We start from the raw sequence: 24,730 nt of genomic DNA on the forward strand, positions 1-24,730 counted from the left end.
GTGTTGTTTATTGCCATAATGTTGAAGTGTATATGCATTATGTTCAAGGGTTTTGATTCAGGAGCTTGTTTTGTAAATCATATATCCCATAAAATATTATAAAGAAAACATGCTCCTGCGTCCATATCCCCATTGTGTAATCATGCCAAAGTCTGCAGTTTTTGTGTTTTACAAACTTTCGCTTGTTACTCAAGCTATTGTTCACTTTGAATCCACTGGGAGCTTAATATAGAGGAATAATTGAACACATATAATTATGTTGGATTAAATGTAGTTGTTATTTTCTTAAATTAATTTCAACTTTGTTTAAATGTTGAAATCAAATGTGATGAAGCCTTATGGTGCAAATCCAGGCGAAAAACAATAACAGAAAATGTCTTTAGGCCACACAGAACAGCCAGTCACACACTGCCTGCTAAATCATCTGTGGAGGGTTTTTGTACAGCAGGGCCTTAAACTCTTTCACTGTGTCTCTCGGGCACAGTAATACACAGCTGTGTCTGAGGACTGGAGATTGGTGATGTCTAAGTAAGCAATGCTGTTGGATGAATCTTCTGTAACTTTGAAACGATCGTCAGAAGAAACGCTGTAGTATCCGACCCATTGCAGCCCTTTGTTTGGAGCCTGTTGAACCCAGTGCACACTGTAGCTGCTGAGTGAGAATCCAGTAATTTTGCAGGAGAGCCTCACGGAATCTCCAGGCTTCTTCATTTGTGGAGCAGACTCTGTCAGTGTGATGTCACAATGAGCATCTGCAGAAGGGGACAAAAACACAGTTTTACAACAGTTCTATAGTCAGTACTGTAGCACCACTCAATCAAGTGTTGTGAGACAGGAGAAAAGAGGGAATGAAATCAGCTGTGTCCTTACATTTAAACGCAAACAGCAAAGCTATGATGAATACTGAGGCCTCCATTTTATTTCATTTACAGCAACAAAAGGCAAGATGTGAACAGTGCTGCTCGTCACTGAGTATGTTCTGTAATTTCTGTGTTTTAAAGAACATGGGGCTCATGAGATTTACATAACCGCCTCTCATGGGAATTCCTATTTACATAAAGTGTACAGTGTGTATATAAATGCTTAGTTGGTCTGAATGTTCCACAAATATTATTTATTGAATGTTCATTACAGAAAATGTTCGATTCCTGTGCAAATATTAGCAGTACTGTAACATATATGCATTTAAAATTCTAATGCAACAATCTAAATCAAGCTTTGATAGCTATTTTCCTTTCATTAAAATGCTCTAACTCTCCAGATGCTGTTCAAATCTCAAAACATTCCAGCAGATGTGTGAGAATGTTACGCAATACCACACAAAATAATGTAAATTAATCATTTTTATTCGATTGCTGATAAAATTGTTGAAAATCTAGCAAAATTTAGAAATGGACACTTTAAGACAGAAAAAAAAATGGATTTCATGACATTTCAACCGAAAATATACTGCCACACAGCTGTGTGGCAGTAGGCAGAAGCCAAAGGCAGAATAATTATTATTGTTATTTTAATGTATTTTTGGGTTGGGCGTTCCTCTGGTTTTAAGCAGTTGGACAGAAACAGAAACTCACAAGATGCAGCTGCCAGAACCTTCAGCAGAGATGCAGGGAACCTGGTTTGTGTTGCAGATGAGCTGCAGTGAGCTGCTCTTCTCACCTCTCCAGGGCTTAGAGGCTGTGGTCATATTTAAACAGAAAAGGGGGCGAAGCTGGTTTTGAGTAGAACTGCAGTATGAGATGCTTTCTCTCTTTTATTCCAATGATGCTCACGTTGTAAATGCATTTCATAGGAAATATTGTGGACTGAATCTACATTGAGTAGCATTTGTGCATCTTTGTGTTTCTCTGGGGACTAATATCCTGTGATCCCAGTATATTGTTGTCTACAGATATTCTGTAAATATAGCATGAACAGAAAGGTTTGTATCTGGACCTTTTAGTTGAGTACAGTGATGATCTGCTCATTTGTATGTACATACATTGTACTGAGGAGCAGATTTTCTTTACATCAGTGGCAATAACAAACTACATGCCTCTAAAATTTTGTATTTTGAGTACAATAAAATCAGGTTTTCCTAAACCAACAAAAGATCACTTTTTGGATGTTCAAAATGGATTTATGACTTATTCATTCACGGTGTCATAATAGAAACAGTAAATGAGAATTATAAATTTACATACAGGCCATTGATGCAGCTGGAGTTTTTGTCAAAAAATCTAGGAAAAGCATTTTCAAAACTACAATGCATACCCTCCAGCTGGGAATTTAAACTACAAATTTTGAGTTACAAACACAGGTCATAAACCATTATGGGATTTACATTTTATAGGCACACTGCAGCACAAATGGAGGAAAATATTTTAATTCACATTCTGATCATGTAGGGTTCAAATTTCACAGAGCTCTTAAATGTTTGTGTTCTGCCGCAACACTCATGAGGGTGGGTTTTTGTACAGGTCTGCTGTGGCTTTGCAGCACTGTGTGTATCGGGCACAGTAATACACAGCTGTGTCTCCAGCCTGCAGGCTGCTCCCTCCTAAAAACACTGTGTTACTGGAGGTGTCTCTGGAGATGGTGAACCTGTTCTTTAGTGAATCTTTATAAGCAGTGCTTCCATCATACCACATAACTCCAATCCTCTCCAGTGCTTTCCCTGCAGGCTGCCGGATCCAGGCTGTGTTATAACTGCTAACTGAATATGAGACTTTACAGGGGACAGATAAAGTCTCTCCTGGTTTTATAACCATTGAGCCTGGCTGTGTGAGTTCAACACAGCGAACGTCTGTGGAGACAGCAATAAAAGGTATTTGTGAGTACATTAATAAGCAAAATAACTACACAATTAACTCCAAAAACAAATAGACAACTCATTTTATTTTATCTAGAAGTAAATCTCTGCAGGAGTTAACAGAAAAATCTTAATTACAATTCAAATAGCAATATAGCATGCTCACTTACATGATAAAGCTCCTAGCAACACAGCTAATGCTACAATAGCTCCCATTGTCACACACAGATCTCCCTCTCTGTCTTACATGTGATGCTCCTGTGTTAGAAGGATAATTCTCAGTGGGGTTTTTATAGTAAATACTGTGCACAGAATTTGTTTAAATCTCTGGGGGTTGGAGGAAGGAGAAAAACAAGATAAATTCAGAGGGTCAGAATATCCATTATAACGAGCACTGCTGCCCCCTCCTGGAGGAGAACATTATGCCTGTTACAGATGTAACTACAGGAAAAACAAATGGAAATGACAGATTTTTGCATATGCTGTGCTTCCATGGGGAATAAAATCAAGCATATATAAATGTCCCAGTATATTTGTAGTATATCGATATTCTATAGATATTTCAGTAGATAAACCACCCATGAGCTTATATCTGTCACCTTTAGCAAAACAATTTCTTCTTTTTTCTTTCCCCCAAATATGGTGTGGATCAGTCTATCTGCGTTTTGATATTTTATCTGTAAGTATAAAATTGCTATGGATATTGAGGTAAGGTTGATAAAGTCAGAAAAAAGACAATAAAATCTTAAACTGGGAGTAACACAATGGCATATATATATTGTGGCAGACAGCAGGGAGAGGTGAGGGGAGTGGTAATTGAGGGCAGATACGTTGCTGCCCGCTGGCTCCACCCCCGAGCCTTATATGGACTTCCTGCCCCAACGAGGCAAGCCTGGGCCTAATTAAGCCATTAAGGGCAGAGGGATAAAAGGGGAAGCGAAGTGAACAAACGGCGCAAAGTACCGTGAGGGAAACGTGTGTTGTGGAGAGTAAGTGAGAGCGAAAATTATCTGTGTGATTACCTGTTGTGACCCGGACTGTTTGACAAACCCCGCTGTGTACCGAACTGTTTTGGCTGAGGACCTGGTTTTTTGGATATCCCTGGATTACGGAAAAGGACAACGAGAACGGATTGTGGACTTTGGATTGGTTGCTGAATTTCCCCTTCCCCTCCTTGTGTAAATTTTCCCTAAATAAATCCCCCTATTTCACTCCAGTCGTGTTTCGTGTGATTGTTTAGTTATTGAATTGGTGACGTGGAAACCCCACACCCGTGAGCCTGCCACATATGGTGGAGAATGCGGGCACTACCCAAGCTCAATAACTAAACAGACACGGAGCATAATGGAAGCCTTAGTGAAACAACTAGTGGAGACCAACATAGCGCAGCAGGCTATGCATCGGGAGTTGCTGGAGGAACAGCGTCAGCAGACCGCTCTCCTGCGAGCTGAACTCAGCCAGCTAACAGCCGCCCATGCTGCCGTGGCCGCAGGCGCAGCAGTCTCCCATCCTAAACCCAGTATGTTTCTGCTGAAACTAACAGAAGCGGATGACATCGAGGCTTACCTCCAAGCCTTTGAGAGGATGGCGGCTAGGGAGAAATGGCCCCATGAGCAATGGGCCAGCCTGCTAGCACCCTTCCTGTCAGGCGCGGCACAGAAGACCTATCAGGATCTGACGGCTGAACAGGCGACGCATTATGAGGGGCTGAAAAAGGAGATCCTGCGCCGCTATGGTTACACGCTAATCGGCCGGGCGCAACGGTTCCATGATTGGACGTATGATGCCACAGCGTCCCCCCGATCACAAATGCATGATCTGATTAGGCTGACCAAGAGCTGGCTAACGGCGGAACCACTGACCACCACGCCCCTCGAGAAAGTGGTCATTGATAAATTTCTATGCTCTCTCCCATTTGAAGCTAAGAAGTTGGCAAGCCAAGCTAACCCACAGAGCGCGGATCAGCTGGTGGAACTGGTGGAAGGTCAACAGGTGGCTTTGGAGGTCCTGCACAGCGGACGACCACTGAAGGCGGAACCCTCCACTCGCCCGAAAGAGCGGAAAAGGACGGAGGACCAGGCCTGGACCACGACCAAGGATGGAGGGACCCCGATGGTCAGCTCCCCGAGACGACGCCCCTTCCTGAACACAGACGGCAGGAAGTGCTACGAGTGTGGTGAGCCGGGACACATCGCCTGGAGCTGTCCAAACCGTGATGTCCAGATGCCTTCGGCCTCGGCCAGTGAGGTAGCCACCGGGCGTCCCTGCGGGTTGCTGATGGCATGCTGGGCTGAGGAAAGTAGTCCTACCCCTGTTACCCCGGTAAGGGCCAATGGAAAGGACACCACAGCACTTTTGGACTCCGGGAGTATGGTGACCCTGATCCGCCCCGACTACGCCCAGTCCCCAAACCTGACTGACACCGTGGCCATCACATGTATACACGGGGAAACAAAGAACTACCCTACCACACTCCTCCACCTACAGACCACAAAGGGACAACACACGGGACCAGCGGGAGTCGTCCCAAACCTACCGGTGCCGGTCCTTATCGGGAGAGATTCCCCGATGTTCCGTCCACTGTGGACCAGTATGTCCGGAGACGTGGGGAGACGAGGGAACCAAAAGGGAGGAAGCCGGAGAGGCGGGAGGGACACCAGAAGGGGTGATAACCAGATGTGTGGATTCCAGGAAGTGGACCCCCAGGCGTCAACAGAACCCCTCTCTGAGGACGATGCAGATGATGCAAGACTGGAGGAAGGTGAGGCGAGTCTGGACCGCATATTCCCAATGGATCACGAGGTGGCGCCAGAGCCCGCCTCTCTAATGGGCCGGTTTGGGACGGCCCAGTTGGAGGATTCCAACCTGGCCAGCGCTCTCCAGCAGGTGACAGTGGTGGATGGAAAGCCTATCGAGGGGGTAAGTCAGATCACATACCCTCATTTTTCAATAAAGAAGAAATTGTTGTATCAGGTGGTGAAGAAAAACGACGAATGTTTGGAATTGTTGTTGGTGCCCCGACCCTTTGTACAAACTGTCCTGCAGTTGGCGCACTCCCACCTTCTTGGGGCCCACCTAGGGGTGGAGAAGACCTTAGACCGGATCAAGGCACGATTTTACTGGCCTGGTGTGAAAAGGGCAGTGGAAGATTACTGCCGCAGTTGCCCGGAGTGCCAACAGGTGGCACCAAAACCACACTTTTGTAGCCCCTTAATTCCCCTACCCATCCTTTCAGTCCCTTTCAGCAGGATCGCAATGGACCTGATAGGACCTCTACCCAAGAGCAGCCGAGGTCACCAATACATCCTGGTGATTTTGGATTATGCCACCAGGTACCCAGAAGCCATCCCCCTGCGCACCATGGCTACCAAGGGAATCGCATGGGAGCTAGTCATGCTGTTCTCCCGAGTCGGCATCCCCGACGAGATATTAACCGACCAGGGAACCCCGTTCATGTCGCGAATCATGAAGGATCTCTGCAAGCTAATGAAAATAACCCAGTTGCGCACCTCAGTGTACCACCCGCAGACCGATGGATTGGTGGAAAGATTCAATCGTACCCTAAAGCAGATGCTGAAGAAGGTGATGGAGGCGGACGGGAGGAATTGGGACCAGCTACTACCCTACCAGATGTTCTCGATCCGAGAAGTGCCCCAAGCTTCAACAGGTTTCTCTCCTTTGAACTCCTGTACGGGAGACGACCCCGAGGACTACTGGACGTGGCTAAAGAAGCCTGGGAACAGCAACCGTCGCCCCATCGAACCATGGTGGAACACGTGGAAGACATGAGAGACCGGATGGCAACCCTGTGGCCCCTGGTACGAGAACACATGCAGGAGGCACAGGAGGCCCAAGCGCGGGTGTACAACAGAGGGGCGCAACGAAGAGACTTCCAGCCAGGTGACAAAGTGTTGGTGTTGGTCCCCACCACAGAATGTAAGTTTTTGGCCCGATGGAACGGGCCATATGAGGTCCTTGAGAAGGTGGGTGAAGTTAATTATAGGGTCAGACAGCCAGGGCGTAGGCATCTGACCCAGATTTACCATGTGAATTTGTTGAAAAAATGGAATGCACGTGAGGTACTATACTCTATTCCCCCGAAGAAGGCTACTACAGAGACCAAGCCTGTGGAGGTGCCACTGGGGGAGCAGCTGAGCCAAGCACAGAAGCAGGAGCTGAGGGAGTTGGTCGGCCAGAACCAGGATGTGTTCTCCAGTGAACCGGGACACACCGATCTGGTACAGCACCGCATCATCACTGAACCTGGGAAAAAGGTAAAATTGAGACCCTACCGCATACCAGAAGCGAGGAGAGACGCCATAAGGGACGAGGTAAAAATGATGTTGGAAGCAGGAATCATCGAAGAGTCAAATAGTGAGTGGTGCAGCCCCATAGTGTTGGTGCCGAAACCAGACGGCACCATTCGCTTCTGTAATGATTTTAGAAAATTGAATGAAATCTCGAAGTTCGATGCCTACCCGATGCCCCGAATTGATGAACTAATAGAACGGCTGGGGACCACCCGGTTTATCAGCACACTTGACCTGACAAAGGGTTATTGGCAGGTGTCCTTAGCTCCCGAGGCACGGGAGAAAACTGCTTTTGCCACCCCTGATGGGCTGTTCCACTACAGAAAGCTGCCCTTTGGATTGCACGGGGCCCCACCCACCTTCCAGAGGTTGATGGACCAGGTTCTCCGTCCCCATCGTGAGTATGCCGCGGCCTACCTTGACGATATTGTAATCCACGGGAACGAGTGGGAGATCCACCTAAACCAGGTGAATGCGGTTTTACAGGCCTTAAGGGGGGCGGGGCTAACAGCTAACCCAAAAAAATGTTGACTCGGCCTACGGGAGGCTGAGTACCTGGGGTACACGATCGGGAGGGGATGTGTAAAACCCCAGGTGAAGAAAGTGGAGGCGATTCGGGACTGGCCACGCCCCCGCACCAAGAAGCAAGTACGCACGTTTGTGGGGTTGACGAGCTACTACCGGAGATTTGTTCCCAACTTTGCCTCCCGAGCCAGCCCCCTGACGGATCTGACCAGGAGCCATCTGCCCGCCCAGGTGATATGGACCGAGGAGGCGGAGAAGGCCTTCCAGGACTTAAAGGGAGCACTGTGTTCTGGACCCGTGCTGGTGACTCCAAACTTCTCCAAACCACTGGTGGTGCAGACCGATGCGTCCGAAACAGGGGTGGGGGCCGTCCTATCACAGCTACAAGAAGGTGAGGAACACCCAGTCGTATACATTAGCCGGAAGCTGTTACCACGGGAGCAAAGATATTCCACTGTGGAGAAAGAATGTCTAGCGATCAAGTGGGCCCTGGAAACGCTGAAGTATTACTTATTGGGACGGCACTTCACCCTCGTAACGGACCATGCACCACTGGTTTGGATGTCACGTAATAAGGACAGTAACGCCCGGGTCACCCGCTGGTTCCTATCCTTACAGCCCTTTGCATTCTCTGTCATCCACAGATCAGGTGCAGCACATGGAAATGCCGATGCCCTCTCCAGGAGGGATGCTCTAGGGAGCTGGACCGCCCCGCTCCCTCCCGGTCGGAGCTGAGGGGGGGGGTGTGTGGCAGACGGCAGGGAGAGGTGAGGGGAGTGGTAATTGAGGGCAGATACGTTGCCGCCCGCTGGCTCCACCCCCGAGCCTTATATGGACTTCCTGCCCCAACGAGGCAAGCCTGGGCCTAATTAAGCCATTAAGGGCAGAGGGATAAAAGGGGAAGCGAAGTGAACAAACGGCGCAAAGTACCGTGAGGGAAACGCGTGTTGTGGAGAGTAAGTGAGAGCGAAAATTATCTGTGTGATTACCTGTTGTGACCCGGACTGTTTGACAAACCCCGCTGTGTACCGAACTGTTTTGGCTGAGGACCTGGTTTTTTGGATATCCCTGGATTACGGAAAAGGACAACGAGAACGGATTGTGGACTTTGGATTGGTTGCTGAATTTCCCCTTCCCCTCCTTGTGTAAATTTTCCCTAAATAAATCCCCCTATTTCACTCCAGTCGTGTTTCGTGTGATTGTTTAGTTATTGAATTGGTGACGTGGAAACCCCACACCCGTGAGCCTGCCACAATATATATATATATATATATATATATATATATATATTCCACACTGCCAATGATCCAGGTTAACACAGTTTCTCACTGAGAATATCACTCTGTTACTTGGAGCTGCTGATTTTTTTATCTCCAACATCTGTAAAATCGGTCCTATCCTTCCTGCATATGCTGCCCAGCTCATTATTCAGGCCCTTATGGTGTCCTTAATGGATGATGCTGCTCTCTCCTTGGGTCTCCCTGCAGGTACCATCAGGCCCCTCCTGCTCATTCAGAATGCTGATGCTGCTGCATTTACCACATCTCTCCCCTACTCCCCTCTCTGGCTATAGAACACACTTCAGACTGTAAAGTACAGCACTCTACACGTACAGCTGCATACAGGCAACAGGCTACCACTGCTGAATCTAGTCATCCACACTAGTCACCCCCTCCTCCTGTTCAACTGTGTGAGCTGATGCCCCAGACCACACTGGGCCCAGGCAGGCACCACTGAAGAAGACCAGGGTCAAAGTGCATTGCGTGTCCATGTCTATAGGGTATATGCCCAGTTATTGTATTCTATGTTTGTTTCTTTACATTTGAGCTTTTCATATGCAAACATCATTTTTGTGCTTTAAAAAACAATAAAACTTCAGTTGCTGCAGGTCTGAGGTTTTGCCAATTTTTTATTATTTTTCTTGCTATTTTCAGATAATGGTGAATGGACAGTGAGTGCTACATGCAGGTGGAGTGTGTGCGTTCAGTGGTGACACTCAGTGTGATGTGTTTTTGTACAGCTCTAGCGTTGTTTTGCTGCACTGTGGGTCTCGGGCACAGTAATACACAGCTGAGTCTCCAGTCTGCAGGCTGCTCCCTTGTAAAGATATTGTGTTACTGGAAGTGTCTATAGAGATGGTGAACTTGCTTTTCAGGGAATCTTTATAAAGATATTGGTTGGTTCCCCCACCCACCCAATATCGCCCGATCCACTCCAGAGCTTTCCCTGCAGGCTGTCGGATCCAGGCTGTACCATAGCTGCCATCGGTCAGAGAATACCCAGAGAGTTTACAGGAGATGGTCAGAGACTGTCCTGGTTTTACAACCATAGAGCCTGGCTGTGTGAGTTCAACACAGCGAACGTCTGTGGAGATGGAAATGAAAGATATTTGTGAGTACATCAATAAGCAAAATAATTACACAACCAATTGCAAAAAATAATAGACAACTCATTTTATTTTATCTAAAAGTAAATCTTTGGAGGATTTCACAGAAAAATCTTAATTACAATTCAAATAGGAATATAGCGTGCTCACTTACATGATAAAGCTCCCAGCAACACAGCTAATGCTACAATAGCTCCCATTGTGACTTACAGATCTCCCTCTCTGTTTTACAGGTGATGCTCCAGTGTTGGGAGGAGAATTCTCAGTGGCTTTTATGGTAAACACTGTGGACTAAATTTGTTTAAATCTCTGGGGGCTGGAGGGAGACGATAAACAAAATAAATTCTAAGGAGCACTGCTGCCCCCTCCTGGAGGAGAATAAAACACAGCAGGCAGTTCACACCAGCATTACAATGGACAGTGGATACTGTTACAATTCGTATAGGTTAGGTTTAGAATTAATGCTCCTGTAGTTATGATTTGAATATTTTTGCAATGTGACACATTCCATGAAGATTGCTAAAAATGCTCTTAAGCTGATTAGAGCACCCATTTACTTATTGGATTTCACTGTATTATCCTCATAATGTACATACAGATAAAACACTAGTGCAATTGGCAGCTGTGAAAAAGCAGGTGATGTCAGTATATCTCATCATGTAGCTCATAGCTCATACAGATACACCTAGAACAGGCGCGTTTGTATCTGGACCTCTTTTAGCGTACAGTGATAATGTGCTCATTTATGAATGTAGATGTGATACCTAGTGGTCTTCTTTTACCTCATGAATAACTTTAGATGTCTCTATGGTTTACCTAAAAAGTATTACAGCACTTCTTACATTTTCTGCAGCTGAGTGGGTATCTAATAGAAATTTCAAAGCAACACAATATGTTATTTACAGTTACCAACTGCACAAGTAGTGGCATGACATCAGTCACAGTCTTCGCACTATCAAGGTTTTAGAGAGAGTTCAGCATACAAGATGAGGAAACTGAGGGCTGAAGTATATTCATCATGCTAATGCAGTTTAGACAAATATAATGGCAGTGTTGCTGTTTTTCTTTTGGAGTGAATGTAAATATAAAGTGTCAAACATCGATATAGCAAATTAGACCTTTTGAGGAACGTCTCTAGTGTAAAAACATAAAACACTTTACAAAGTACAATTTATGCACGATTTATGGGAATTTAAAAAATATCGTTGTGAGGTTCTTGTAAATTTAAACATGTTTTTTAATTTAAATTTACTTGGACTTCTCATATTGATTGGAATCAGCATCCAATATTGTAGAGACAGAAAAGGTTTACAGTGTGCTGGTTTGCAGGTGACTTAAAGAGGGTTGATGGTCTAGAATTATCAGCAGTCAGATGTTTAAAACAGAAACAGTGAGTTTGACTTCATACAACGGTGTTCATCCCAGAGCTCTGTGCTGCAGCTCTGTGTGATAAAGGGTAAGAGGTTTTTGTGCAGCTCTCCCCTCACTCTCTCTCACTGTGGGTTTCTGGCTCAGTAATACACAGCAGTGTCTTCAGCTGCCAGCCTGTTCAGCTGGTTCTTGCTGTTGTCTCTGGTGATGGTGAATCTTCCCTCAACAGAGTTGGGATAATATGTGCCGCCACCACCATTGATGCTGGCCACCCACTCCAGCCCCTTCCCAGGAGCCTGTTTGATCCAGGACATCCAGGTGCTGTTGAATGTGAACCCAGAGGCTGTACATGTCAGTTTGTGAGAGTCTCCTGGTCTCTTTAGCACTGCTTCAGATTCTATCAGGACAATCTCACCCTGAACACCTGTAATTAAAAGAACAGTCAGATTTCAGATGTGATACACAGAAGAAGCACAGAGAAAGAAAGAGAGGAGAGAGAGAATAAGAGAGAGACCTGAGAGAGTGAGTGCTGTGAGCAGCAGCAGGGCTGGTAGGAGCTTCATGACCGCAGGAGGAGAAGGAGGAGCACTGAGTTAAAGCACAGACTGAGTCCCACTGACTGCTGCTCTGGTTCTCACACTGACACTGGCTCCATTTATATCAGTGGGAGGTTTACACTGGGCCCTCCTCTAGGGGAGGGCAGAGTGAGGGGCACTGCTGATCACATTCACAACAGTGTAGAAGCAACAGGACAGGAAACTCACAGGAGCTGCAGATAAATACTGTGGTTCTTATTTTCAATACAAAACACTTTCATTTCTGTAACCCTACCCAACAATTCACAGTCTGCTTTGCCTGTTTCATTCACATTAGGATTTACAGCAATGAGACTGAATGGATGTGGCAATTGATGATTGTACTGTGAAACCAGTCTACAAGGTTTGTCAGTTAAAAAGAAAAACCTGTGCATTAACAGACATGAGAAAAAATGAATAAACAGTAAAAAGCATAATTTGTTTAAATTTTAAACCACAATGTCAGAACTTAAGCGATCTGTGGGTTGAATTCTAGAAAATGAAGGAATGCATTTGATGTATTTTACAAATATATTTGGTGCATTCAGATTTTTTTACATGATTTTATGAAAAATGCTTATTTGCCATTTATACTATGCATGGTCAATCCTTTAGTAATATTTGTGAGATGGACATTTTGTGTTCAGTGAAAGGACTGCAGTGTGCTTGCATGAGCTGGTTTGGGTCTAAACTCCATGAAATAAATCACTTTGAATCACTTGTTTTCCAACATGGGAGGATGTAATGAAGCAACACATTTATTCCGCTGGGCAATTTCATTATGGGAATTCAGAATATGATGTGAGAAATCAGAATAAAGCTGCATCCATGTGAAAAAGGTGTCCCTTTATTTCACATTGGGGTAATATTAGTGTATGTACATAACATATTCATGCAAGATTTATGAAAAGTTTTAAATGTCCTTGTAAAGGTCCTTGAAATGACACTGAGAAAATTCATTTTTTTCTTTAAAAAAAAAAAAGGACCTAAAGAACGGAACACTTCAGAGATATTTAAAACAGGAACCCTGAGTTTCACTTCATATAGCAGAGTTTATTCCAGGGCTCTGTGCTGTAGCTCTGTGTGGTAAAGGGGAAGAGGTTTTTGTGCGGCTCTCCCCTCACTCTCTCTCACTGTGGGTCTCTGGCACAGTAATACACAGCAGTGTCTTCAGCTGTCAGGCCGTTCATCTGTAAATACAGCTGGTTCTTGCTGTTGTCTCTGGAGATGGTGAATCTTCCCTTTAGAGAACTGGCATACAATGTGCTGTCACCACCACTACTGATGCGGGCCACCCATTCCAGTCCCTTCCCAGGAGCCTGTCTGATCCAGTGCATATAGTAGCTGCTGAATGTGAACCCAGAGGCTGTACAGGTCAGTGTGTGGGATTCTCCAGGCTTTTTAACTGCTGGTTCAGACTCAGTCAGTGTCTGACTTTTAACACCTGTGAAATTAAGAAAGACTTAGAACTCACTATTGACAACCTCACAAATCAACATTTTTGAAATAACTAAAAGAATAAGAAATTTAAACCTACTGGTAAAGATTACTGTAATCAGAAACAGGCTGGTTATAATATTCATGGTGAAAGACTTCTACAGTTGATATGCTAGCCCTTTAGTCAGTCTCCAACAACAGTCCCTCCTCCCTCAGTGCAGAGAGGTAAATGTAGAAGGAAGAGCTCAGAGTTTGCATGAACTCCTCCTCACTGGGTGGGCAGATCACACGCTGTTTAAATAGAGCAGACAGAGCTGTAGATGGGGTGCAGATCATATAGCAGTTATAAGTATTCTCCATCATTACAGCCGTGTGTCTCTCTTCCATGGCTGATTATTGCAGTATTATTCATAGTGAATGCAGGGAATTTCCTGGCGGGTGAGGGTGGGAGAGTGGAGTCAGGAGCTCCCCAGTACTCAGTACATCACCAGTCAGTCTAACGCCTGGCCCACACCGCTTACCTCGCCTGTGTGTGACGGCTACCTCGCCGAACTGCAGCGGCTCGCATGCATGTGCGTGTCCACATCGCCAGAATTGCAGCTGCGGCGCTGCTACTGCCAGCCCTATCGTTCTACATTGAGTTTGCCCTTGATAATGGCCACCAATATGAGAATGTTTGATTTAATTTCATTATAAATTTAATTTATATTTAGTTTAGACAGAAAAGGGTTGAGAAGCGTGTGCTCAATTATAAAAATAAGAAGAAGAAGAAGAATAAAAATAAATAAATAAAAAATATACAGCAATCCGTCTTCACATTTTTTCATGTCTGTGACATATTTAGATATAGCTTAGACATTGAAACTATAGTGAAAGGTGTCAGTTATGTAATGTTGCTGGTATTCTGTCAATATGACTATCAGCAGCTCTTTTCACTGTTTACTTTAGCTGAGAACCGCGCGCCTCACACGTGAGAAATAGGCTTCACGCCGAAACTCTAGATGACGCGCCGCAGCAGCAAGGCTCGAGCCGCGCCTCAGACGCGTGTCTCACGCAGGCTGTGTGGCTGCTCTAACCTGCTAACATGGGCGCCAAAATGAAAAGCAAGGGGTTCCGCGACCGTCACGCACAGGTGAGGTAAGAGGTGTGGACCGGGCCTAATGAGAGTGTCCCAGGGAGACAGCATCTGGCCACACTACAGAAAGCAGCTTGATATCCACTGTTAAACGCTGGACCCTGTATTTGTAACACTAGTCTTATTTAACCAATATTTTCATATTATGAGCAGTGCTGGGTGGCACGGTGGTGCAGTGGGTAGCACCGTCGCCTTACAGCAAGAAGGTTATGGGTTTGAATCTCGGCTTAGGCCTTTCTGTATGCAGTTTGCATGTTCTCCCTGTGTCCGCGTGGGCTTCCTCCAGCTATTCCGGTTTCCTCCCACAGTCCAAAGACATGCAAGTAGGCCGATTGGAGACTCTAAAGCCGCGTTTCCACCGCAGGAACTTTACCCCGGAACTAGGAACCTTTTGAGGAACTCAGTGCGTTTCGACCGCAGGAACTAGGGTCTAAATTTAGTTCCAGGGGCTTCATTTTACCCCAAAAAAAGTTCCTGCTTGGGGGGTAGTACTTTCCAAAAGTACCGGAACCTTTGGGGTGGGGCGCAAACGCTGAAAATTTCTGATTGGTCGACTAATTGCAATGTTTTATTTCAACCGCCATGTTTAAAAATCTGCAGCCGCAAACCGATTTATTTTCATAATAACTTCAAATCAAACTTGTATGTTATGTGGCGCAGTAGCCTAGTTTTGGTTATAGCCTGCCAACGTCGTGGAATTATAATGTGTGCTCTTCTGTTCTTTTCTTGCTTTAGTATTCGTTTTATAAAATGCTAAGCATTCGTGCTGGGACAGCATATTACGTACCAAAACATTCAAACGGGTTAATTTGGTTGCTGAATATTTTCTTCCGGATTTTCTTTGTTAGCCCGTTGTAACTGACTCAAAACATTTGATACAGTTATGTGAGGTATGCGGTAGTTCTGCGTAATTCACATTGGTGATACAGTAAAAGCAAACTGGAAATAACCTCCCGCACTTTTTGTCAGGGTAAAATAACAGGTTAATTCTAGTAATCGTCCCTTTAGCTTTTTCAGACTGCCATAATTTCACTCTGCCATTCTTCAATTCCACAAAAAGACCAGGAAGACTATGGACTAATTTATGGTTCATGGTTCGCATCTGGAGGGCACACTTCGCTGCTCAGCTAGCAGTAACTTCGAAGGAAAGCAAACGGTGGCTGTACCACTGCTAATTTAAATTTTCACGCAAGTCCGAGTTTTCGTTCTATTCTTGTCATTTTGCGATTAGCCTATATGGAATTGACGATGAGAAAATAATTAATTCAACAGCAAATTGTTTTACAACGTGTGCATGTTTTCTGTTGTTGTTGCCAGTTATTTGTGGAATGTGAATGCATTCTGTCGCCTCGGATGTCAAGACATGAAAGTGAATGTTCGCATAAAAACATAATGAATGTGTTTGAGAGGATATATAAAACAGTTACAATCTGACTATTGGCCTGTTATATCCTATTTGTTGCATAACAACGGTCCAAGTTCAACTACCAACGACAGTTTTGCTTGACAACGGTAAAATATGCCCAAACGGCTGCAGAAGAATATTTCAATTTCAGGTGATTAGATCGATAAAAATCAATAAATACATAAGTAACCATATATACTCATTGTTGGTAACCCGTTGTGTATAAGTGGAATAAACCCCTTCGGGCTGTCCCGGTTATTAGAAAATAATGTAGGCTACTTCGGTGGTAGTATGGGTAGCATGTGCAGTACTGACTTACTTCTGGGGCTTCACAAGATTAGATTAGCTGAAGGTGTGCTTGCCTGTCTAGTTAAATATGCATGTCTGTGCACCAACATTGCAACCCAGCTTATGCAAATTAGGATGATTGTGTGATTAAGAAATTTCAGTGGAACTAATGATTATGATATTACCATTTATATAATGAGAATAATAAAGGACTAATTGAAAGTTTGTGTTGTTTATTGCCATAACGTTGAAGTGTATATGCATTATGTTCAAGGGTTTTGTAAATCATATATCCCATAAAATATTACAAAGAATACATTCTCCTACATTTATATCCCCATTGTGTAATGTGGAAGTATGCTTCTCCTATAGGCTTTTGATGTTTTTACATTTCTGCTTATTAAAGATTGTATTGATCAAGATTATGGTTATATGTACGTGATTATGTGAAGGTTGATGAAGAACAGCAGGTGTTCTGTGTTATGTCTAAGAATTTGTAACTAAGGAAAGACTGTGGCCTCTTTGTACACTGATGCATATGACCTAGAGACTCTTTGAATCCCAGTTGCAGGAGGAAAATTGTAAACATTTACTTATTGGAGTTTTGTAAGTAACTTATGTTGGGAAACAATCTTGTGCAGAAGACCTTTGAGTTGCAAGAGAAGAGAAAGGACACACCGACCTAGAAATAACTGTTTTGCTATATCTAGTAATTGTATAGATAATAGTCTATTAAAATAAATAAATGAAAATCAAATTAATAACAGCAACAGTAATAATAATATACACATATTTTGTTAGAACATGCTGGTGTGTTTGTATATGAGTTAAATATTTCATTTGGATTACAGCATGTATTGAATGCATTTAAAGTGCATGTACATTGGAACTGGAAGAGTAAACAATTGTTAATCATGAGAACAAATACATGTTATTCAAGTCATGCATATACATACCTCTGTAAGTATGTGTGTTGAAATATCTGTCATTGTCAAACTAACTGGTGAAACATAAGTGTGATCTAGGCTGGAATTGGTTGTTTTAGAGGGAAGATATATCATGGTAGAGGTAGATCTGATTGTATAAAAAAGGATGTAAAACGTAATTCGGGGAGCTCTCTGTGTGTCTTTATGGTACTGGAGACCTCCCATAGGCCTATGTGAAATAAAAAGATAAGAAGAAGAAAATAAAAGAGTATTAGAAGAAATCATAGTTTCTGGTCTTTCTTCTTACATCGCCGACTCACCCATCGAACCTAAGAGGAGGTTTTCCTCCACAGTAATAATGCCAAAGATTTGCAATCATTGTGTTTTGCAAACTTTCACATGTTACTCAAGCTCACTTTGAATCCACTGGGAGCTTAATATAGAGGAATAATTGAACACATAAAATTAAGTTGGATTAAATTTGTTTATTTTCTTAAATTAATTTCAACTTTGTTTATGGTGCAAATCCAGGAGAAAAACAATAACAGATAATGTCTTTAGGGCACACAGCACAGCCAGTCACACACTGCCTGCTAAATCATCTGTGGAGGGTTTTTGTACAGCAGGGCCTTAAACTCTCTCACTGTGGCTGTCAGGCACAGTAATACACAGCTGTGTCTGAGGACTGGAGATTGGTGATGTCTAAGTAAGCAATGCTGTTGGATGAATCTTCTGTTATTTTGAAACGATCGTCAGAAGAACCACCGTAGTATCCAACCCATTGCAGCCCTTTATTTGGAGCCTGTTGAACCCAGTGCACACTGTAGCTGCTGAGTGAGAATCCAGTAATTTTACAGGAGAGCCTCACAGAATCTCCAGACTTCTTCATCTGTGGAGCAGTCTCTGTCAGTGTGATGTCACAATGAGCATCTGCAGAAAGGGACAAAAATACAGTTTTACAACAGTTCTATAGCCAGTGCTGTAGCACCACTCAATCAAGTGTTGTGAGACAGGAGAAAAGAGGGAATGAAATCAGCTGTGTCCTTACATTTAAATGCAAACAGCAAAGCTATGATGAATACTGAGGCCTCCATTTTATTTCATTTACAGCAACAAAAGGCAAGAAGTGAACAGTGCTGCTCGTCACTGAGTATGTTCTGTAATTTCTGTGTTTTAAAGAACATGGAGCTCATGAGATTTACATAACCGCCTCTCATGGGAATTCCTATTTACATAAAGTGTACAGTGTGTATATAAACGCTTAGTTGGTCTGAATGTTCCACAAATATTACTTATTGAATGTTTCATTACAGAAAATGTTCCATTCCTGTGCAAATATTAGCAGTATTGTAACATATATGCATTTAAAATTCTAATGCAACACATCTAAATCAAGCTTTGATAGCTTTCATTAAAATGCACTAACTCTCCAGATGCTGTTCAAATCTCTAAACATTCCAGCAGATGTGTAAGAATTTTACTTAATGCCACACAATAATGTGAAAGAATTATTTTTATTTGATTGCTGATAAATGAATGTTTCTTATAAAATTGTTGGAAATCTAGTAAAATTTGGAAATGGACACTTTAAGACAGAAAAGATATATGAATTTCATGACATTTCAACTGAAAATATAAAAATTGCAAGGCTGTGTGGCAGTAGGCAGAAGCCAAAGCCAGAATAATTATTATTGTTATTTTAATTTATTTTTGGGTTGGGCGTTCCTCTGGTTTTACACAGTTGGACTGAAACAGAAACTCACAGGATGCAGCTGCCAGGAACTTCAGCAGAGATGCAGGGAACGTGGTTTGTGTTGCAGATGAGCTGCAGTGAGCTGCCCTTCTCACCTCTCCAGGGCTTAGAGGCTGTGGTCATATTTAAACAGAAAAGGGGGCGGAGCTGGTTTTGAGTAGAACTGCAGTGTGAGATGCTTCCTCTCTGTTTTACCAATGATGCTCACATTGTTAATGACTTTTATAGGAAATATTGTGGACTGAATCCACAATGAGGAGCAATTTGTGCATCTTTGTGTTTCTCTGGGGACTAATATCTTGTGATCCCAGTATATTATTGTCTACAGATATTCTGTAAATATAGCATGAACAGGAAGGTTTGTACCCGGACCTTTTAGTAGAGTACAGTGATGATCTGCTCATTTGTATGTACATAAATTGTACTGAGGAGCAGATTTTCTTTACATCAGTGGCAATAACAAACTACATGCCTCTAAAATGTTGTGTTTTGAGTGTAATAAAATAAGGTATTCCTAAAGCAAAAAAAGATCACCTTTTGGATGTTCAAAATGGAGTCATGACTTATTCATTCACGGTTTCATAATAGAAGCAGTAAACGAGAATGATAAATTTACATACAGTCCATTGATGCAGCTGGATTTTTAGTCAAACGATATAGGAAAAGCATATTTTACAGGAAAATATTTTAATTCACATTCTGATCATGTGGGGTGCAAACTTCACAGAGCTCTTAAATGTTTGTGTTCTGCCACTACACTCATCAGGGTGGGTTTTTGTACAGGTCTGCTGTGGCTTTGCTGCACTGTGTGTATCGGGCACAGTAATACACAGCTGTGTCTCCAGTCTGCAGGCTGCTCCCTTGTAAAATCACTGTGTTACTGGAGGTGTCTCTGGTGATGGTGAATTTGCTCTTTAGTGAATCTTTATAACTAGTGCCTCCATCTGCCCACATAATTCCAATCCACTCCAGAGCTTTCCCTGCAGGCTGTCGGATCCAGGCTGTGCGATCGCCAGTAACTGAATATGAGACTTTACAGGGCACAGATAAAGTCTCTCCTGGTTTTAAAACCATAGAACCAGGCTGTGTGAGTTCAACACAATTACTATCTGTGGAGATGGAAATAAAAGGTATTTGTGAGTACATCAATAAGCAAAATAACTACACAATTAACTGCAAAAACCAATAGACAACTCATTTTATTTTATCTAAAAGTAAATCTTTGGAGGATTTCACAGAAAAATCTTAATTAGAAGTCAAATAGGAATATAGCATGCTCACTTACATGATAAAGCTCCCAGCAACACAGCTAATGCTGCAACAACTCTCATTGTGACACACAGATCTCCCTCTCTGTCTTACAGGTGATGCTCCTGTGTTGGGAGGAGAAGTCTCAGTGGGTTTTATAGTAAATAATGTGGGCTGAATTTGTTTAAATCTCCGGTGGGTTGGAGGAAGATTCAGAGAGTCAGAATATTCATTGTGAGGAGCACTGCTGCCCCCTCCTGGAGGGGAATTAAAACAGCCGGCTGCTTCCGCCATCATTACTCTGGAATTGTGGATGAGTAGGAACACTTACAGATTATATTCTGAAAGAATGTTCAAGAAGTCATGATTTGAATGTCTGTGCAATTTAAGACATGCCATCTAGATTGCTAAGGATGCACTAAAGTTCACTATAGTGCTGTTTTCATTGATTTGTCTGTGTCATCGCCATTATAAGGGCAGCATGGTGATGTAGTGGGTTAGGACTGTTGCCCCACAGGAAGAAGGTTCTTTGTTTGAAGTCTTGTAAGATGGAGGTGATCTCACTACATCTATTTAGGTAAACCTTCTATTCGTGGATTACAGACATAACAGGAAAAGGCACGTTTGAAACTGGAATCTTTATTTGTGTCCAGTGATAGTGTGCTCGTTTACATTTACAGAAATTGTACTAAGCACTTTATGTATCTAAAGTTTTTCAATAAAGCATTCGAAAAATGTGTCACATTTTGTATTTTGTATAACTGAATAATTATTACATTCACTTTTTGAAGGAACACAACACCTTTGTGAACTTTCAGGCATGTTTTTCTCTATGCAATGAGCTTTAGGAGTAATAAAAACAGAATGAATGCTCTGAAGTCATGTACAGTGTCCCTGTGATTGTGCTCAGGTTTTGATTTTTGTGATTGGTACAGAGAGAAGACCCAATAACAGCAATTCCAACTTACATTTCCCAGAACTAAGCATATCCAACAGAAACAACTCCAAATGTATTTTAACATAGCAAACTGTTGCATTGTTAATCAATATGTAAACAATAATCAGCTACAACCAATAACCCATGAATATACATATACCTGTAAATGCCTGCTCAAATGTGATTTTCACCAGGAATAATTTATTCTACAGTTTTTTTCCCTTTTGAAATGTTTTCCATGGTGTTTTACTTCTCCTTCTCCATGTTCAGTTTCTGACCACTTTTCAGCTTATTCTACATTCAGATATTCTTTATAAAAATGTCACTGATATTTGTTGTGGAAAAAATATATTCAATTCTCAGATATCTAAACTTGCTTATTTCAATTTTTGACATTTGTTTAACACTTCTGGATACAGGGAAATCATATTTAAGCAATACTGTCTCTGTTGCTGACTGTGTCAACTGAAGTGTGGAGCAGTTTTTGTATCACTCCCACATGACTTTCTCTCACTGTGACTCTCGCGCACAGTAATACACAGCTGTGTCTCCAGTCTGCAGGCTGCTCCCTTTCAAAGACACTGTGCTGCTGGAGGTGTCTCTGGACACAGTGAACTTGGACTTTAGTGAATCTTTGTAATAGGTATCCCCACTGCCACAGACTTCTCCAACCCACTCCAGAGCTTTCCCTGCAGGCTGTCGGATCCAGTGTGTGCAGTAGCTGCTATCAGTCAGGGAATACCCAGAGACTTTACAGGAGATGGTCAGAGACTGCCCTGGTGTTAAAACCATAGAACCAGGCTGGGACAGTTCAACACAGTGACCATCTGTATGAGAGATTAAAGAAAAAGATAATTATGCAAAGGTTAATGCAATTATCAAAGAAAATAGTTAATGCAAAATCGACTAGTTAAATTTACTCTATGAAAAATAAAATTAGAGGAATGAAATGTAATTATTGAATAATATTGCTTCAAAAGATGATTAATTAATACAGTATTGGCACTTACAAAATAGAGTTCCCAGCAACACTGTGAATGTTATTATAGCTCCCATTGTGACACACAGATCTCCCACTCTGTCTTACAGGTGATGCTCCTGTGTTGGGAGGAGAATTCTCAGTGGCTTTTATAGGATGGTGTAGGGTGTAATTTGTTTAAATATCAGGGGTTCAAGAAAATCTGAAGAAGATCTTTTGAGAAAGTCAGAATATCCATTCTGAGGGCAGTGCTGCCCCCTCCTGGAGGAGAATTTAAAGCAGCAGACTACCACCACCCGCATAACTAAGCAAAGTTAAGATCAGTAACAATGCGAATGGATTTATTTCACATTGAATGTTCACATAGTTATGATATAAGTATCTGAAAAATGAGATACATTCTGTCTAGAGGGCTGTCTTGTCTTAATGTCTGTGTATTGTCCTGATAAAAAAAATGCAACTGCTGAAAAAACAAATGTGAATGTCTTCTGTGTACTGTTGTGCTTCTGAAAGATAAATATCCAGTGCTGTTTATAGATATTCTGTAAATATAGCAAGAACAGGGAGAGTTTGTATCTGATCCTTTTATTTGAGTACAGTGATGAGCTGCTTATTTACATATACATAAATTGTACAGAGGAGCAGATCTTGTTTACACCACTGGCAATAATTAATTACAGTACATACCTCTAAAATGTAGTGATAAAGTGTGACAGAAATAGGTTGCATTCTATTTTATTTATAGAGGAATGAGGCTTTCATAAAGCACCTCTTCATTAATGGTTTCACAATAGAACCAGTAAATGAAAATTTTATTTTTAAATTAAGTCAATTGATGTAGCTGGATTTATAGTCAAATGAAAAAATCCTTTTCAAGGCTACAATACATGCTCTCCAGCTCGAAATTCAATCTACAAACTTTGAGTTACAAACTCAGGTCCTAAACCATTATGGGATTTGCATTTCATTAGCACACTGCAGCACAAATGGAGGAAAATATTTTAATTCATATTCTGATCACTAGGGGTGCAAACTTCACAGAGCTCTTAAATGTTAGTGTCCTGCCACTACACTCATCAGGGTGGGTTTTTGTGCAAGTCTGCTGTAGCTTTGCAGCACTGTGTATATCGGGCACAGTAATACACAGCTGTGTCTCCAGTCTGCAGGCTGCTCCCCTGCAAAGTCACTGTGCTGCTGGAGGTGTCTCTGGTGATAGTGAATTTGCTCTTCAATGAATCCTTGTAATACAAACCCCCTCCTCCCCACATATCTCCAATCCACTCCAGAGCTTTCCCTGCAGGCTGTCTAATCCAGCCTGTAGCATAGCTGTTATCAGTCACAGAATACCCAGAGACTTTACAGGAGATGGTCAGAGACTGTCCTGGTTTTACAACTATAGAGCCTGGCTGTGTGAGTTCAACACAGTGACCATCTGTGGAGACGGAATTAAAAAAAGATTTTTGTGAGTATATCAATAAGTAATATATTAATTGAAAAAAACCATTAACAGTTGACTTAACCTTTTTTAAATAAAATATATTCAGGATAAATATTGAAACTGATTCAATTTTATTTAAAAGACAAACTTTGGGAAAAGTATAGAATAACTTCAATGTGAAATAAAAATATAAATACAGCATCCTTACATGGTAAAGTTCCCAGCAACACTGCTAATGCTACAATAGCTCCCATTGTCACACACAGATCTCCCTCTCTGTCTTACGGGTGATGCTCCTGTGTTGGGAGGATAATTCTCTGAGGCTTTTATAGGAAATACTGTGGACAGAATTTGTTTAAATCTCTGGGGGATGGAGGAAGGAGGAAAACAAGATAAATTCAGAGGGTCAGAATATCCATTATAACGAGCACTGCTGCCCCCTCCTGGAGGAAAACATTATGCCTGTTACAAATGTAACTACAGGAAAACAAATGTAAATGACAGATTTTTGCATATGCTGTGCTTCCATCAGGAATAAAATCAAGCAAATATAAATATCTCAGTATATTTGTAGTATATAGATATTCTATAGATATTTCAGTAGATAAACCACCCATGCGCTTACGTCTGTCACCTTTAGCAAAACAATTTTTTTCTTCTTTTTTCTTTCCCCCAAATATGGTGTGGATCAGTCTATCTGCGTTTTGATATTTTATCTGTAAGTATAAACTTTCTATGGATATTGAGGTAAGGTTGATAAAGTCAAAGAAAAAAAGACAATAAAATCTTAAACTGGGAGTAACACAATGGCATATATATGTATTACACACTGCCAATGATCCAGGTCAACACAGTTTCTCACTGAGAATATCACTCTGTTACTTGGAGCTGCTGATTTTTTTTATCTCCAACATCTGTAAAATCGGTCCTATCCTTCCTGCATATGCTGCCCAGCTCATTATTCAGGCCCTTATGCTGTACTGAATGGATGATGCTGCTCTCTCCTTGGGTCTCCCTGCTGGTACCATCAGGCCCCTCCTGCTCATTCAGAATGCTGCTGCTGCTGCATTTACCATCAGCCAAAATACACAAGCGCCACATCTCTCCCCTGCTCCCCTCTCTGGCTATAGAACACGCTTCAGACTGTAAAGTACAGAACTCTACACGTCCAGCTGCATACAGGCAACAGGCCACCACTGCTGAATCTAGTCATCCACACTAGTCAC

At 42.4% G+C, this 24,730-nt stretch overlaps 2 protein-coding genes and 4 gene segments (V, D, J or C); 1 reads left to right on the plus strand and 5 right to left on the minus strand.

The window, feature by feature from the left end:
* LOC118220446 (titin-like) overlaps positions 1–24,730 on the plus strand; it is a 435,810-nt gene that overhangs the window by 110,015 nt on the left and 301,065 nt on the right. The window contains exon 3 of one of the 6 annotated variants that reach the window (XM_035404310.1): positions 7,662–7,668. The exons of the other annotated variants lie outside the window; for them this stretch is intronic. Coding sequence (XP_035260201.1) covers positions 7,662–7,668 — 7 coding nt within the window. The remainder of the gene's footprint in view (positions 1–7,661; positions 7,669–24,730) is intronic. 6 annotated transcript variants of the gene reach the window in all.
* Positions 1–24,730, minus strand: part of LOC118220452 (immunoglobulin gamma-1 heavy chain-like) — a 147,741-nt gene that overhangs the window by 25,008 nt on the left and 98,003 nt on the right. The window lies entirely within an intron of this gene.
* On the minus strand, positions 260–961 carry LOC118220514. The segment is given in 2 exon segments: positions 260–752; positions 871–961. Coding segments are annotated over 2 exon segments (336 nt in total).
* Positions 9,538–10,257, minus strand: LOC118220457. The segment is given in 2 exon segments: positions 9,538–9,990; positions 10,167–10,257. Coding segments are annotated over 2 exon segments (414 nt in total).
* Positions 13,074–13,606, minus strand: LOC118220488. The segment is given in 2 exon segments: positions 13,074–13,402; positions 13,496–13,606. Coding segments are annotated over 2 exon segments (360 nt in total).
* Positions 21,583–22,199, minus strand: LOC118220485. The segment is given in 2 exon segments: positions 21,583–21,914; positions 22,098–22,199. Coding segments are annotated over 2 exon segments (363 nt in total).

Source organism: Anguilla anguilla, chromosome 2 (genome assembly GCF_013347855.1).
Source record: "Anguilla anguilla isolate fAngAng1 chromosome 2, fAngAng1.pri, whole genome shotgun sequence".
Taxonomy (NCBI): Eukaryota; Metazoa; Chordata; class Actinopteri; order Anguilliformes; family Anguillidae; genus Anguilla; species Anguilla anguilla.